The sequence below is a fragment of the Hyla sarda genome, chromosome 1 (assembly GCF_029499605.1).
Source record: "Hyla sarda isolate aHylSar1 chromosome 1, aHylSar1.hap1, whole genome shotgun sequence".
Lineage (NCBI taxonomy): Eukaryota > Metazoa > Chordata > Amphibia > Anura > Hylidae > Hyla > Hyla sarda.
In genome coordinates this window covers 364,365,571-364,383,832 of record NC_079189.1, presented here as the reverse complement: position 1 = coordinate 364,383,832, position 18,262 = coordinate 364,365,571, and the positions used below count along the sequence as shown (strand labels likewise).

At 43.7% G+C, this 18,262-nt stretch overlaps 1 protein-coding gene across 1 annotated transcript in view; it reads right to left on the bottom strand.

Annotated features, from left to right (window-relative positions):
• Positions 1-11,469, bottom strand: part of ENTREP1 (endosomal transmembrane epsin interactor 1) — a 61,991-nt gene extending 50,522 nt beyond the window's left edge. The window contains exon 1 of the mRNA XM_056523054.1: positions 10,698-11,469. Coding sequence (XP_056379029.1) covers positions 10,698-11,060 — 363 coding nt within the window. The 5' untranslated portion in view covers positions 11,061-11,469. The remainder of the gene's footprint in view (positions 1-10,697) is intronic.
• Between the last annotated feature and the right edge of the window lie 6,793 nt (positions 11,470-18,262).

Sequence of the window (18,262 nt, the reverse complement as noted above, 5' to 3'; positions counted from 1 at the left end):
CCCCCCCCCAATAAAAATTAAAAACGTATTGTACGGCAGTGTTTCCAAAACGGAGCCTCCAGCTGTTGCAAAACAACAACTCCTAGCATTTCTGGACAGCCACTGACTGTCCAGGCATGCTGGGAGTTTAGTAACAGCTGGAGGCACCCTGTTTGGGAATCACTGGGGTACAATACCCCAATGTCCACCCCTATGCAATCCCTAATTTAGTCCTCAAATGCGCATGACACTCTCACTTTGGAGCCCTGTCGTATTTCAAGGCAACCATTTAGGGCCACATATGGGGTATCGCCGTACTCGGGAGAAATTGCCTAACAAATTTTGGGGGCTTTTTCTCCTTTTACCCCTCATGAAAAGGTGAAGTTGGGGTCTACACCAGCATGTTAGTGTAAAAAAATAAATTTTTTACACTAACATGCTGGTGTTGCCCTATACTTTTCATTTTGACAAGAGGTAAAAGGGAAAAAAGCCCCCCAAAATTTGTAATGCAATTTCTCCTGACTACGGAGCTACCCCATATGTGTGCGCAAAGAGCTCTGGGGGCGCACAACAAGGCCCAGAAGGGAGATTGCACCATGTACATTTGAGGTGATTTGCACAGGGGTGGCTAATTGTTACAGCGGTTTTGACAAACGCAAAAAAAACAAAACCCCACATGTGACCCCATTTCGGAAACTACACCCCTCACGGAATGTAATGTGGGGTGCAGTGAGCATTTACACCCCACTGGTGTCTGACAGATCTTTGGAACGGTGGGCTGTACAAATAAAAAATTTTGTACAGCCACTGTTCCAAAGATCCGACAGACACCAGTGGGGAGTAAATGCTCACTGTATGCCTTGTTACGTGGGGAAACACACATTTTAGTGAAAAAAAAATATTTTTTTTACATATGCAAAAGTCGTGAAACCCCTGTGGGGTATTAAGGCTCACTTTATTCCTTGTTACGTTCCTCAAGGGGTCTAGTTTCCAAAATGGTATGACATGTGTTTTTTTTTTTGCTGTCCTGGCACCATAGGGGCTTCCTAAATGCGACATGCCCCCCCCGAGCAAAATTTGCTCTCAAAAAGCCAAATATGACTCCTTCTCTTCTGAGCATTGTAGTTCGCCCGTAGTGCACTTCAGGTCAACTTATGGGGTACCTCCATACTCAGAAGAGATGGGGTTACAAATCTTGGGGGGTATTTTCAGCTATTAACCCTTGCAAAAATGTGAAATTTTGGGGGAAACACATTTTAGTGACTTTTTTTTTTTTTACATATGCAAAAGTCGTGAAACACCTGTGGGGTATTAAGGCTCACTTAATTCCTTGTTACGTTCCTAAAGGGGTCTAGTTTCCAAAATGGTATGGCATGTGTTTTTTTTTTTTTTTTGCTGTTCTGGCACCATAGGGGCTTCCTAAATGCAACATGCCCCCCCAAAATCATTTCAGAAAAACGTACTCCCCAAAATCCCCTTGTCGCTCCTTCCCTTCTGAGCCCTCTACTGCGCCCGCCGAACACTTTACATATGAGGTATGTGCTTACTCGAGAGAAATTGGGCTACAAACATAAGTATACATTTTCTCCTTTTACCCCTTGTAAAAATAAAAAAATTGGCTCTACAAGAACATGCGAGTGTAAAAAATGAAGATTTTGAATTTTCTCCTTCACTTTGCTGCTATTCCTGTGAAACACCTAAAGGGTTAAATCACTGACTGAATGTCATTTTGAATACTTTGGGGGGTGCAGTTTTTATAATAGGGTCATTTGTGGGGTATTTCTAATATGAAGACCCTTCAAATCCTCTTCAAAATTGAACTGGTCCCTGAAAAATATAGAGTTTGAAAATTTTGTGAAAAATTGGAAAATTGCTGCTGAACTTTGAAGCCCTCTGGTGTCTTCCAAAACTAAAAACACATCAATTTTATGATGCAAACATAAAGTAGACATATTGTATATGTGAATAAAAAATTTTTTATTTGGAATATCCATTTTCCTTACAAGCAGAGAGCTTCAAAGTTAAGAAATTATGCAAGTTACCACAAAATTTTTACACTATGTTAAAGTAGAATAGGTCATGAAAAAACTATCTTGGAATCAGAATGATAACTAAAAGCATTCCAGAGTTATTAATGTTTAAAGTGATAGTGGTCAGATGTGCAAAAAACGCTCTGGTCCTAAGGTGTAAAATGGCTTGGTCCTTAAGGGGTTAAAGGAGTAGTGTAGTGAAAGATTACTAATGCCTTATCCACAGGAAAGGCGATAAGTTATAGATCGCGAGGGATCTGACCACTGGGACCCCCAGAGATCGACTGTGCGGGGCCCCGGCATTCCGCCGAAAGAATGAAAGCGAGCTGACTGGTTGCTATGGGCAACTTTTCCTCTGGACAGGTTTTGATAAATCTCCATGTTAGTGTCTTTGATAGCAAATATATCAGAGGAAAGGCTGCACAATACTCTGTAATTCATACATTGTTCTAAACACACTCTCTGTTGGAGATTTATCAAAACCAGTGTAGAAGAAGAGTGGTGCAGTTGCCCATAGCAACCAATCAGATCGCATTTTTCAGAGGCCTTTTCAAAAATGAAAGATGCAGTCTGATTGGTTTCTATGGGCAACCCAGCAACTTTTCCTCTAGACAGGTTTTGCTAAATCTCTCCTTCTGTCACTACTTTATACTGTCATGTAGTAAGAGAATCTTGGTGTAGATCAATAGTACTGAAACATCTCTATCCTTTTCTAAACAACAAATACTTCTGTTCAGTTTTTACAGAAGAAAAAGAAGGAAAAGGACCTCCATTAGGGAGGAAGACTAATGAATAATTTGATGCATGTGTCTTTACAGAGGAAGAGGTTCTATGTTTGCTATCTAAAGTGAAGACAAATAAGCACAGGGGCCTGATGGGATACACCCAAAATTATTAAAAGAGCTTAGTGGTGAGCTAGCAAAACTATTAACAGATTTATTTAACCAATCACTGGTAACAGGAGTCGTCCCAGAAGATTGGAAATTAGCAAATGGCGTGCCCATTCACAAGAAAGGTAGTAGGGAGGAATCAAGCAACTATAGGCCAGTAAGTCTGACATCAATAGTGGGGAAATTAATGGAAACCCTACTAAAGGATAGGATTGTGGAACATCTAAAATCCCATGGATTGCAAGATAAAAAACAACAAAGCCCCCGTGTGCCAGAACAGTGGACCTCCCACATGTGACCCCATTTTGGAAACTACACCCTTCACAGCTTTTTTTTTTAATCCTATTTTCCCTTCTGAAAATTGAAAAATTTTGGGTGATACCAGCATTTTAGTAGTTACATTTATTTTTTTTTTTTTCATTTTCCCATCCAACTTTAACGAGAATTCGTTAAACACCTGTGGGGTGTTAAGGCTCACTATACCCCTTGTTACGTTCCATGAGGGGTGTAGTTTCCAAAATGGGGTCACACGTTGGTATTAATTTTTTTTCCTTTTATGTCAGAAACGCTGTAAAATCAGCCACCCCTGTGCAAATCACCAATTTAGGCTTCAAATGTACATAGTGCGCTCTCACTTCTGAGCCTTGTTGTGCGCCCACAGAGCATTTTACGCCCACATATGGGGTATTTCCATACTCAGGAGAAATTGCGTTACAAATTTTGGGGGTCTTTTTTTCCTTTTACCTCCATGAAAAAAAAAGTATGGGGCAACACCAGCATGTTAGTGTAAACATTAAACATTTTTTATACTAACATGCTGGTGTAGACCCCAACTTTTCCTTTTCATAAGGGGTAAAAGGAGAAAAAGCCCCCAAAATGTTACGCAATTGTTCCCGAGTACGGAAATATCCCATATGTGGCCCTAAACTGTTTCCTTGAAATACGACAGGGCTCCAAAGTGAGAGAGCACCATGCGCATTTGAGGACTAAATTAGGGATTGCATAGGGGTGGACATAGGGGTATTCTACGCCAGTGATCCCCAAACAGGGTGCCTCCAGCTGTTGCTAAAATCCCAGCATGCCTAGACAGTCAGTGGCTGTCCGGAAATGCTGGGAGTTTTTGTTTTGCAACAGCTGGACGCTCCGTTTTGGAAACACTACCGTACAATACGTTTTTCATTTTTATTGGGGGGTGTATGGGTGTGTATAGGTGTGTACAGTGTATGGATGTGTATATGTAGTGTTTTACTCTTTATTATGTGTTAGTGTAGTGTACATTCGCACTAGGGGGGTTTACGGTGAGTTTCCCGCTAGGAGTTTGCGCTGCAGTGGAAAATTTGCCGCAGCTCAAACTTGAAGCACCCTGTACATTCACATGGGGGACAAACCTCCAGCTGTTGCAAAACTACAACTCCGAGCATGTACTGACAGACTGTGCATGCTGGGAGTTGTACTTTTGCAACAGCGCGAGGCACACTGGTTGGAAAACCTTCAGTTAGGTTCAGTTACCTAACTCAATATTTTCAAAGCAGTGTGCCTCCAACTGTTGCAAAACTATAACTCCCAGCATGTACTGATCGCCGAAGGGCATGCTGGGAGATGTAGTTATGCAACAGCAGAAATTATTAAATGGTCACTCTCATTAAAACTAATTTTTGCTATTGCACTCCTTATGGTAAATAAAAAAGATTTCTAATATACTTTGGTAAAAAAAAATTAAAAAAATGAAGTTTTCTATGTTTTATTTGTGCTTAAAAAAGTTCAAGAGCACATTTTCCCCCATCTTATACACAGACTTAGGACCGAAGCCCAAACACAGGAAGTGCAGCCTGGAGTGCTGAGGGGGGGTGTCCAACCAACAGCATATGGCAGTTAAGTGTGAGAGGAGCTATGATTGGATGAGGCTGGACACACCCCCTCAGCACTCCAGGCTGCACTTTCTGTGTTTGGACCTCGGTCCTAAGTCTATGGATGAGATGGGGGAAAATGTGCTCTTGAGCTTTTTTAAACACAAATAAAACATAGAAAGCTTCATTTTTTTAAACAAAGTATATTAGAAATATGTTTTATTTACCATAAGGAGTGCAATAGCAAAAATGTATTTTAATAAGAGTTACCCTTTAACCACACCTCAAAGATCTCACCATACTAGATGATACACAGTGATATTGATGAAGACAGAATTGTTTGAAAAAAAATGGTGAGTGTATCAGCATTGTTACAATACAGCAACATCGTGTCTACATTGGTGTTCTATACATATAAGAACATCACAATCTATCTAAAATCGTTCAAAGTAATGGGCATTTAACATCTGCCTTAATATCATTAAAGGACTTTCTTTGAGATTAACTATTCTAATGCCAATTTAATATAGTAACTATTGCAGATTAATTCATAACACTATCTACCACTAGGGCCCAGTGGTAGAAATATATAATGATAGAAATTAATATTGATACTTTTATTGTTTTTTATGTATGTTTATTAAGGCATTTATTATTATTTTATATTTAATCACATAGTAATACAATTCTGCATTTTTTTCAAACAATTAATTTATTTCAAACAATCAATATCACCATGTACCATCTAGTATGGTGAGATCTTTGAGGTGTGGTAAATAATTTCTGCTATATAGCCCTCTTTTTTGGCCGGTGGGGATCGGCTTTTAACCACTTTAGACCTTGGATCTCTGGTTGTGAGCTGCACACATTGCTTGTAGTTATGCAACAGCTGAAGGTATGCAACTACAACTCCCAGCATGACGAGACAACTGTTTGCTGCTGAGGGTTACGGTTTAGAGACCACCGCACAGTGATCTCCAAACTGTAGCCCTCCAGATGTTGCTAGGCAACAACTCACTGGCTTCCGTAGTCTGCACCAGGGAGCCTCACGTCATCGCCAATCGCCGCCAATAAGTGACCGCCAGTCACATGACAGTTCCCCTGTTCTGCCCGGACTACTGTGAGTGGGCAGAATGGGGGAACCAAACTGTAACCCTCCCTGCCACCTCACTCCTATCCCTTCAGGAGGATTGTGGGTGTCTTGGACAGGCCTGATCCCCCTTATTTTCCGGGTCACCAGAGACCCGTATGACCCGGAATCGCCGCACATCGCCGGTCAATTCAGACATGGGGGGGTCTCAGGACCCAACCCCCCCACCCCCGGGGTTTGCACAGGATGCCTGCTGAACTATTTCAGCAGGCATACCGGTCCGGTCCCCGCCCGGTGAGCGTTGGGAACCGGCATTCCCACGGCGTACAGGTACGCCCTAGGTCCTTAAGGGGTTAAATGGAGAAATAAATATTGGACATGCAGTATTTTTCTCCGCTCAACTCTTGTCCCTTCAGGGTCTATTCACACGTACAGTATTCTGTGCAGATTTGATGCGCAGGATTTGAGGTTGTGTTCAGTCATTTAGCTTACATTGAAATCTGCAGCAGAAAAAGCTGCGCATCAAATCTGCGCATTAAATCTGCGAAGAATACTGTGCGTGTGAATAGACCAACAGGTTGAGCAACAGAGAACCCTTTGGCGGAGCTTAAAGGTGGTGTGAACCTAGCCTTACTTTTATATAAGTAGTTGATTTTAAGAAAAAAGGACACACATTTTTAGGGTAGGGTCCCACATAGCGTAAATGCATCATACTAAACACTGTGCGAAATCCGATGTGCAGAGGAAAATGCGCTGCATATTCTCCTCACACCACTGTGTGTGCAGTGAGGTTTGGAGGTGGATAAGTGCGTCACAGTCATGTCGGTGCCATGTGCCCGCCTCCAAACCTCACTGCACATGCAGGGCTGCCGCAGGGTAACCTGGTGTGTCTGCTGAAATAAGCTGCATAGACGCTATGTGTGACCCTACCTTTACAAGCAAAATGAATTCCATGACACAACACTGCTAAACAATCATTCTGAATGCAGACCCTCTAAGTGGTTTTTTTTTTTTTATACAGGCTGACATAGTTTTCATGGCAGCTTAACCCATTATGCTGGCACCTATAGTGGATACACAGTTATGGGGTCATACAGGTTGCTCCCAGAAATGTCATAACAATATTAGATTTATCAAACTGTGTGAGAGAAAATATGAAGCGATTTTCCCACAACAACCAATCACAGCTCATCTTTCACTTTACCAGAACTCGTTAGCTGATCTGTGATTGGTTGCTGTGGGAAAATCACTCAGTTTTTTTCTCTTAGGCTGGGTTCACATCACGTTTTTGCCATACTGTTTTCAACCCGTTTTTCTAAAGAAAACCGTATGGCAAAAAACGGATGGAGCAGTATGAGAAAAAGTAAACCGCATGCGTTTTCTCGTATGGAACCGTATACATGTGCGTTTCCCATTGAGGTCCATGTTTTAAAAAAAACGTATGCGGTTGCAGTACAGTTTTTAAACCGGAGTGAGGCTGGGTTCACATCACGTTTTCTCCCATACGGGAGCGCATACGGCAGGGGGGAGCTAAAACCTCGCGCTCCTGTATGCTTTCGTATGCGCTCCCGTATGTCATTCATTTCAATGAGCTGGCCGGAGTGAAACGTTCGGTCCGGTCCGCTAATTTTTGCGCTGTATGCACTTTTTCCCCGAACCTAAAACTGTGGTCAACCACGGTTTTAGGTCAGGTTGAAAAAGCGCATACAGCGCAAAAATGAGCCGACCGAACGTTTCACTCTGGCCGGCTCATTGAAATGAATTACATACGAGAGCGCATACGAAAGCATACAGGAGTGCGAGGTTTTAGCTCCCCCCTGCCGTATGCGCTCCCATATGGGAGAAAACTTGATGTGAACCCAGCCTCACTCCGGTTTAAAAACTGTACTGCAACCGCATACATTTTTTTTTTAACATGGACCTCAATGGGAAACGCACATGTATACGGTTCCATACGAGAAAACGCATACGGTTTACTTTTTCTCATACTGCTCCATCCGTTTTTTGCCATACGGTTTTCTTTAGAAAAACGGGTTGAAAACAGTATGGCAAAAACGTGATGTGAACCCAGTCTCACTCCAGTTTAAAAACTGTACTGCAACCGCATACGTTTTTTTTTTAACATGGACCTCAATGGGAAACGCACATGCATACGGTTCCATACGGGAAAACATATACGGTTTTTACTTTGCACATGCGCATTTGCATCCTAAAGTCCCCACCCAAGACCCCTCCCATTAAAAATGGACAACATTTTCAAAAATGTATGGTTTTTTTTTCTATAAAATCGGACGGAACTGTATGCACTTTTAAAAACAGTATACTGTTTAAAAACGCATACGGTTTACCTTTTCCCATACTGTTCCATCCGTTTTTTTGCCTTCCGTTTTTATTTAGAAAAACAGATTGAAAACAGTATGGAAAAAACGTGATGTGAACCCAGCCTTAGGGTGCATTCACACCACGTTTTTGCAAAACAGTTCCCGTATTAGGTTTTTGATGTAAAACGGATTCCTCAAAACCGGACTAAACTGTATTAAAACGTGTGTACAAATTTTGACCCGTATACAGTTAAAAACCCTATATGGTTTGACAAATTATGTTTGGTTGCATACGACAGAAAAAAAACATTTAACTTTTCACTCCATAATAAATAAAGTTTCACTTGTTTGATTATAATTCCAAGAAAAAAAACTTTTGGTGTGCACTGCGCATGTGCAAAGTCAAAAACTGTATGGTGCAAACCGGATGGAACTTTACAGACATATGGTTCTCTACGGTTCCCGTTGACTCCCATGTTAAAAAAAAGTATACGGTTTGAATACGGTTTTTCACCGGGACCAAAAACCGTGGTAGGCAATGGTTTTGGGTACGGGAAAAAAATTGACAAAATCGTACATACGGTTTTCAATGGAGAGTCAATGCATATGGTTTTCAAATTGAAAATGTATACGGGAACTGTATTGCAAAAACGTGGTATAAATGCAGCCTCACAGTGTTTGATAAATCTGGGACATCAACCTCTTGGGGACTCAGGGCGTACCTGTACGTCCTGAGTCCCGCTCCCGCGATATAAGGCGGTGACCCCGCTTCTTATTGGGTCGGTCCCGTGTCTAACGGTCGCCGGGACCCGGGGTTAATAGCGCACGTCACTGATCGCGGTAACGCACGCTATTAACCTTTTAGACGCGCCGTTCAAAGTTGATCGCTGTGTCTAAACAAATAAAAAAAGCATTCCCAGCAGCTGAGTCGGGCTGATCGGGACCATCGCACTGAAACCGCGATGTCCTGATGAGCTAGGACGTGAGCAGAGAGTCCGTTACCTGCCTCCGGCTTGTCCGATCGGCGATTGATTGCTCCAAGCCTGAGATCCAGGCTTGAGCAATCGACAGCCGGTAACACTGAACAATGCAAAGCTATGGATTTGAACAGTGCATTGAACAGTGCTGGCAATCAATGTACTGCATGTTATAGTCCCCTATAGGGGCTATAAAACTGCAAAAAAATTAAGTAAAAAAAAAAAAGCTAATTAATCTGATTTAACCCCTTCCCTAATAAAAGTTCTAATCACCCCCCTTTTCCCATAATATGTAAATAAAAATAAATATAAACATATGTGGTATCGCCGCGTGCGTAAATGTCCGAACTATAAAAATATATCATTAATTAAACCGCACAGTCAATGGCGTACGAGCAAAAAAAAATCAAAAGTCCTAAATAGCGTATTTTTGGTCACTTTTCATATCATAAAGTAAATGAATAAAAAGTGATCAAAAAGTCAGATCAAAACAAAAATGGTAACAATAAAAACTTCAGATCACGGCACAAAAAATGAGTCCTCAAATATCCCCGTACGCATAAAAATAAAAAAAATTATAGGGGTCAGAAGATGACATTTTTAAACATATACATTTTCCTGCATGTAGTTATGATTTTTTTCAGAAGTACGACAAAATCAAACCTATATAAGTTTGGAATCATTTTAACCGTATGGACCTACAGAATTAAAGGACAACTGTAATGCAAGACTTTTTATATATTGCTGTGCCTGGGCTGCAAAAATAAACTTTAGCATACCATCCTACGTTGCCCCGTCGGTCCGGTACCGGCCTCACGGTCCAGCGGTACCGACAGGGGAACGTAGGGGGACAAAGACGTCACAGAGCCATCGGCGTATCGCCGGCCGCAGCCTATGACCGGCCGGGGACAACACTGCGGCCGGTGATACGCCGACGCCTCTGTGACATCTCCGTCCCCAGGAAGTTGAATGAGGTTAGCACCGCTGGACCGTGAGGCCGGTACCGGACCGACGGGGGAATGTAGGAAGGTGAGTTTCAAGTTTATTTTGTTTATTTTTGCAGCCCGGGCACAGCAATATATAAAAGTCTTGCACTACAGTTGTCCTTTAAGATAAGGTGTCATTTTTACCGAAAAATGTACTGCGTAGAAACTTAAGTCCCCAAAATTTACCAAGTGGTGTTTTTTCTTCAATTTCGTCACGCAATAATTTTTTTTTTCTTTGGTTTTCCCGTAGATTTTTGGGTAAAATGACTAAGTAGAATTGGTGGCGCAAAAAATACCGCAAAAAAATACACCATGATTTGGGTCTGTAGGTGCAAATTTGAAAGGGTTAGAGGAAGAACGAAAGTGCAAACACGGAGTCCCCAAGGAGTTAAAATTTGTTATATTTTTTAACATTTTGGAAATTATTGCAAAACTACAACTCCCAGCATGCCCGGACAGCCTTTGGCTGTCCGGGCATGCTGGGAGTTGTAGTTTTGCAACAGCTGGAGGCACCCTGGTTGGGAAACCCTGTCAGCACTGTATACCCGAGGACATGAAGCAGGTGTTGCCTACTCACCGATGATCCCGCCCAGAATGGACACGAGCTCCTGATCTGGGGGCTCTTGCTGAGGGACAGAGCCCCAAAACTGAGAGCCACCGTGCAGCATCCCAGGATCAGCTGTAACAGCCCCAGCGAAAGCAGCGGTCTCCCTGGAAGGATCAGCGCAGACCCAGCCCGGCGCCTGCTGGATAAGGGCGGAGGTGGAGGGGGGCACAGGCTGAGAGAAGCCGAACATCTAGGGGGCCCCCCGCGGCCTCTGCGTGCCCGGTGCTGGGAAGGCTCCGCGCCCTGAGGACAAACTGGTGCTGCATTGCCCACAGAGGAAGACAGCCCGGCCACGGGACAGCAGGAGCCAGGAAGTAGCACTGGGAGAGACATCACTGTGAGGGGAGCAGGAGCCGTGCAAAGGGGAGGGAGAAACCTGAGCACAGACACTCAGCCTAATAGCTCCTCATACATGGCATCCATAGAGTCACTGGGCAGCCCCCCATGCCTTACTTCCTGCACCCCCTCTCTGCCAGCCCCTTCCCTCTCTCCTCTGTGTTTCCAGACGACATAGAAGTTCGAAAATAACTCCAGTGATCAGTAGGAGGGAGCTGGGCTTCAGTGTCACATATCCTGGCACTGGACCAAGGAGGGTGTGGAGAGAAAAGCAGCTCTTCCCTTCAGTGCCATGACCTTTCATCATGGATCTAGCAGGCTGAGAGGGAAAGAATGCTATATACTTGGGAAAAGTGCGGTAAGGTGAGGGAAGTGCTGCGGTCGCAGTCGTTGAAATGCGGATTTTCTACAATTCTACCAAGTGGAAAGTTGCAGATAAAAAAATCTCCTGTCCTCTATAGTCTGTGGCATTGTCGGTTATTTATACTCTGGTCTGTGCCACCACATTTATATGGTTACTGACCACACTCTCTATTCTGCACGTGTCATTATTAGGCCAAGATGAGATAGGAAGAAACCAAAAAAGAGTTTCTACTTTGCTCCCCCAACAACAACAAAAAACTCGCCACAATTACCGCACAGCATTTTGCCGCTGCAAAAACCCTGCAGCCAGATGATAGCAGGGAGTAATGAAATGCCAAAATCCGTTGTCGATTGTTACTTTGGGGTTTTTTCCCCCTGGGCTTAGTGGTACTTCTTCAAAATCGCAGCATGCTGAGACTAGCGTTTTTTTTTTTTGTTTTGTTTTTTAATCTTGGCGTTTCCAATAGAAATTTATGTAAAGAAAACCAACTACAACAAAAATGTTACGTTAGTTTGTGCCGGGAAAAAAAAAAAAACAGCAGAACCTAATGTACCTCCTCTGGTGGTACAGTATACCGGGAACAATCGGGCATGAAGCTTCATAGACTGGGTGCGGGGTGTACATGTTCTCCCTGCATCCTCTGGGGTTAATAAAGTCGCTAAAAGTACAAATCAGACATATATACACTAAATATTGTAATACGAACCTACCACTAAAGTGCTTTAAATTATTACCAACATTAGAGCAATCAGGGTGGCCCCAACCCCAAAATTAAGATGGTTCCTATCTTAATTTTTAATGGGGGATAAAACAATTATGGGAGGAGGGAAGAACTCTATATTAGAGTCTGAAGTCACCTGCTCAGGACAAGCTATAGTTTTTTCTCCCCACCTGTTTTTTGGTTTATCCTGCACTAAAAACCATCCTGATAAGAGGGAAGGAAGGGCGGAGGGAATAGAAGGCACTCTTTTCCTCCATATCTATGATCACTGATTTAATGCACATCTGTATGCAGTGGCGTACCTACAATTTGGTTAAACCGGACCCGTCAGGGGCATATGCCCAGGGGGGGGGGGGCGCAGACCACCAAAGCGTAGGTCCGACACAGGCTACCCACCAACATAGCTATCTACCTGGCTACAAACCTACATAACTACCTACCTGGCTACCTACCAAAGTAATAGTGGAGAAAAGGTGGGTGGCTGCACACTAAGATAATAAATGTCCCATCTGTACAGAGGTTCTGAATGCACTGCACCCTTAGTGCCAAAAATATGTAAACAGAATAAAAAATGGGTATTCAGACTTCAAGGAACAGTTAGTGAGATGGTGGTATGATTTAGGGGTAATTTGCAATAAAATGGGATATGAGATATATTATAAGACTGGAGATGCCGCTGGTTATACAATATGATTTTATTCATACAACAACACAATAAAATGCTGTACTCTGGGCAGGGCCCTTGCTACAGGGTCAGAGACTTACAGATTAAATGAAATAGATTAAAATAATTTATAAAATGTTATAAATATACATTTTGGTAAGATGCATGAGAATTCTGCCACTTGAGTTCATGTCTTTTTTTGCAATATTCAAAGCTTGGCAGCGTTGCTGCAGGTTTATGATGTGTCTGAAATGTCAGATCCTAGTATTGCAGAAAATGGGATGCAGGAGAATTGATATTTGCAGTCAATACACAAAGTGGCATGTGTATGCGCCCGGCCTGCTGGATGGAAAGTACCTGCGATCCTGGAGCGGTGCCAAAGTTAATGCGGTAAGAGGTGATGGAACTCGCCTATCTGCTGGGTAAGACGTGGTCTAATTTCTGGATGGCACGGAGCAGTGTCCAACTGAATGGTGGCACACCAAGCAGGGGACTGCAGCGCCTGCAAGTAGGTGTACATAGGGTAATAAGGTTATTAGTGGTGGAAGATCATGCAGGACGATTTGTGGAGGCCAGACGAGTTTCAGGGAGTTCTCCCTTTATCAATGGCTGAAGATGACTGACTGTAGACAGTCTGGTCTTAAATAAGATGTCCTCTTAATTAGCATGTGAATTCTGGTGATGTTAATCCATGGTCCAGATTCTTCTAATTGAGATTGGGAGTTTGCACTCCCTGGTCTCAGTGATGTATGCTTAACTTGGTAGATAAGATAGTGTATAAAAATACATATTAAAATATATAGGGGTCAAATCATTGTCAGTGCACTGACTCCTTGAGATGATACAAATAATAAAATAATAGTAAACATAATAATGATTGTATAACCAGGTTAGTCTCTGTGTTACAGTAGTAAGACCTTTTGGAGGTTGTGTAACAATGTAAATGATGATGTGTTGACTATATGTATACGAAAAACAGTATAATCCAATAATAATAGAATGGAAAAATAAAGCTGTTAAAAAAAAGAGGGAAGTGGTAGGGAACGGACGGAAAAGTAGCACGAAAACTTGAGAACATATATTTAGGAAGTGCGACTTGCTAGAAGGTGGACCCTATGGGCTAGGGCGCAGATCTCGTCCAAGCGCTGGTAACAGCCTGGCATTGGACAGGGAGCCCAAAGGGTTTCTACAGGAAGCCTAAAATCTCCATTTTGGAATTTAGGCCATTCGGTCCTAAAGCTTCGAATTCATAAATTTTTCTGGCCTCTTCCCTCGACATTCTCGCTATGAAATCGCCTCCTCTTCAGTCTTGCTTGATGACTTGTAACCCGCAGTATTTTAATTGTGATGGGTCTTGTTATGGTATTTATTGAAATGTACAGAGAGAGGGTGATTCTCATTCCCTTTTTTTATATTGTTTATGTGTTCAGATATTCTTACATTGAGTGGCCTCTTGGTTCTCCCTATATATTGTTTACTACATCCGCATTGCAGGATGTATATGACTTGTTTAGTATTACATGTAATCGGTTCCTTTATCTTCCACTTGAAGTAATTTGATGTAGATTGGACTAAGGTTGCGGTTTGAGGGAATTTGGTTAGTTTGCAATTTGCACAGGAACCGCATTGGTGAGAACCCTTGAATCGCCAGCCAAGTGTCTTTCTCTTTGTAAATGATTTTTGTGATCGGAGGGATTATGCAATGTAATGTTTTGTCTTGTTGTAAATTGTACCAATTCTTGTTGATGATTGTCTCTACTTTTTTGTAATCTCTGTTGAAAGGTAAAATAAGGTGGATGTCATTCTCATTAAAGTTTCTATCTTTGGGAGTAGGAACAAAATAGGATGACCTATCTTGTAGTGTGATCTTAGTTTGAGCATCTTGGAGTAGTTTGTTGTGATACCCTCTTTCTTGGAATTTGGTGGCTAGTTGTTGGGCTTCTATTTCATATTGTGAGGTCTTTGTACAGTTTAGCTTGATCCTCCTAAACTAGCCAGCTGGGATATTCAAGAACCATCTTGGTATATGGCAATTTGAGAAAAGGATGAAGCTGTTTTTTGAGGTGGGTTTATGAAATCTACTGCAAATGGGTGAACCTGATGAGCTTGAAATGATTAGGTCTAAGAATTCTATTTTAGAGTTATTAGTGTATGCCGTGAATTAAAAATTTGTTATTGTTGGAGTTTAGATTATGAATGAATGATGTCAGTTCCGTAGCAGATTTATCCCAAACTAAAATGATATGGTCTATATAGCGACACCATAGGACAAGACCCATGCCCAGGTGGGGAGTGATGGTAGACTCCTCCCATGCTGACATAAAAAGGTTGGCATAACTGGGTGCGAATCTGGTTCCCATGGTGGTACCTTTTTTTTGTAAATAATAACTACCATTGAAATTAGGGATCGACCAATATCGATTTTTCAGGGCCGATACCGAAACTCTGTGGAGGTTAGGGCCGATAGCGGATAACTTATACCGATATTCCGGTATAAGTTATCGGCTATTTATTCCCCCCCTCCGGCGACACCGCTGCAGAACATTGATTTAAAGCGGGCGCTTTAAATCAATGAACTGCAGCGGATTTTGCGGTGCCAGAGACCGAGGCTGCCACCCACTTCTCTCCCCCTGCTTGTCCTGGGGTCCTCCTGAGTCCTATCAACGCCACCGCGAACGCCCCTCCCCACGCACCGCGCTGCATCCCCCACCGCCCCGGCCAGAGACCGCCCCTGCCCCATTGCCTCCCCCATTCCCGGTTTTATAATTACCTGGGCCCAGGGTCCGCGCTTCTTCTGGCTCCTGCAGCGTCCTCCTGAGCTGTCACTGTGCGCACGGATGGTGACGTCGCGTTGAGGACGTCACTCGTCATTGCGCAGCGCACAGTGTAACACAGGACACCGCAGGAGCCAGATGTAGCGCGGAGCCCGCACCCCGGGAACATGTAATTATAAAACCGGGGATGGGGAAGGCAATGGGGCAGCGGCGGCGGCTGTCTCTGGCCAGCACGGTGCGGTGGGGGGTGCGGTGGCGGGGCATTATGGGATTATCGGCAAGGTAATTGCTGATACCGATAACATCCAAAATCGTGAATATCGACCGATAATATCGACCAAACCGATAATCGGTCCATTCCTAATTGAAATGAAAATAATTGAGGTGTCGCTATATAGACAATATCATTTTATCTGTTTGCCTACCAAAGTAGCTATCTAAATGGCTACCTAACAACATAGCTATTTACCTGGTTACTTGCCAACATAACTACCTATCTGGCTACCTACCAATATAATTACCTACCTGTCTACGTACCAACATAGCTATCTACCTTACTACTTACCAACATAACTAATCTACCTGGCTACCTAACCAACATAGCTACCTACCTAGCTACTAACCTACTCACATATTTACATACCTACCTATTTATGTAACTAGATAGCTACATAGCTACTTACCTAGCTACTTGCCTACATAGCTACCTACTTATTTACATAGCTGCTTATTTATGTGCCAAGCTACCAACCTTCTTATCTACATAGCTACTTACATAACTACCCACTTAGCTACCTACCTAGCTATCTACCAACCTAAGTATTTACGCACCGAGCTGCCTGCCTTCCTACTTATTTACCTACCTACTTACATATCGATCTACCTAAGTATCTACATAGCTACTTAGCTACCTGCTTACCTACCGACATAGCTACCTACCTACATAGCTAGATACCTGGCTTCTAACCTACCTACAGAGGTACATACCTAGCCAGCTGGCAGGCTACCTGGCTACCTACCTAGCTACTTACCTATTTATTTACCTACTTATTCTTATTTATCTACCGGCTACCTACCTTGTAACAGCTGGAGTAGACTGTAACGGCTGGAATAGTGGATCCGGATGGTGAAAGCTGCACCAGGGAATGGAGTCTAAGGAGCCGCAGGTTTTCACCAGAGCCCGCCGCAAAGCGGGATGGACTTGCTGCGGCAGGCAAACTCCCAGGTCGCTACCCCTGGCGCAACTTGCCCACAGTGGAGGGTGAGATGAGGCGAGGTACAGATACGTAAGGCAACTCAGAGTCGGGGACTGGCAGGAAGGTCAGGGCAGGCTGAAAGGTTCAGAGGTCAGGAAACGTAACAAAAGGTACTGGTACACGGTAAGACAGACACAACTTGGAATGCCTTCTCTAAGGCTTGGAGGCACAAAGATCTGGCAGGGATCAAGGGGAAGTGAGAAATACTTATAGGGTCAGCGCCCTAGAGATTCAATTATTGGTGCGCTGGCTCTTTAAATCTCAGAGAGCGGGAGTGCCGGGAGCGCAGCGGGATGAGTGTCTGCCAGCCGGGGACAGCATGGGGCGGTGGGGTAGGAGTGCGTGATCAGCATGTCTGGCAGCGGAGCCACTCATAACAGTACCCCCCCTTAGGTCTCCCCCTCTTTTTAAGCTGCAGGAACCTAAGCACCAGATCCTGGTCCAGGATATACACTTCTGGTTCCCAGGACCTCTCCTCAGGTCCGAACCCCTTCCGGTCCACCAAAAAGAACAGTTTCCCCCTGACGATCTTGGTAGTCAGAATCTGCTTTACCTCAAAAATGTCAGCAGAATTGGTCACGGGAGTAGGAGAGACATCCCCCTGAGAGAAATGGCTAAAGGAGGGAGATGTGGAAGGAATTGGGCATGCGAAGGGAAGACGGCAGGCAGAGCTTGTACGAGACTGGGTTAATACGGTGCAGGACTTTAAAAGGAACCGAGGACCCAGTTTGTAACTGGAAATCTTCAGCCGTACATATCTGGCAGACAACCAGACCCTGTCCCCAGGAGAGAAGATTGGGGGTGGTCTTCTCTTCTTGTCAGCCTGTGACTTCATGTGGGTGGAGGCGTGAACTAAAGAGCGCTGGGTTTCCTTCCAAATTGTCATAAAGTCCGGAACCTGAGAAAGGAGATGTTTTTGTAGCCTCAGAGTCCCAGTGGTTAGATTAACCCTCTCAACCTGGCCGTTGGTCTGCGGGTGGTAAGCCGAGGAGAAGTCCAACTTAACCTTGAGACGAGAGCAGAGAGCCAGCCAAAATTTGTAGAAAAACTGGACCCAGAGAGAATATGTAAGGGCAAGCCATGTAGGCGAAAAATATGAATTGGTCCGCCAGCTGTTGAGCAGATCGGAAGTCCAGGCAGTGGTACAAAATGAGCCATTTTGGAGAATCGGTCCGCGACCACCCAAATGACCGTGTTGTTAGAGTAGGGATGTAGATCTGTGATGAAGTCCATGGCAATGTGTGTCCGGGATGGGCAAAGGTAGTAAAAAGCCTACAGATTTAAGATGTGGAGAACAGACAAAATCAGAAACATCTCGCTCCAGGTTCGGCAGCCAGTAATGTCGGGAGATGTGCAGAATGGAATTCCGCACTCCAGGATACACTGCCAGTAAAGAAGAATGTCCCCAGTTCAAGACCTT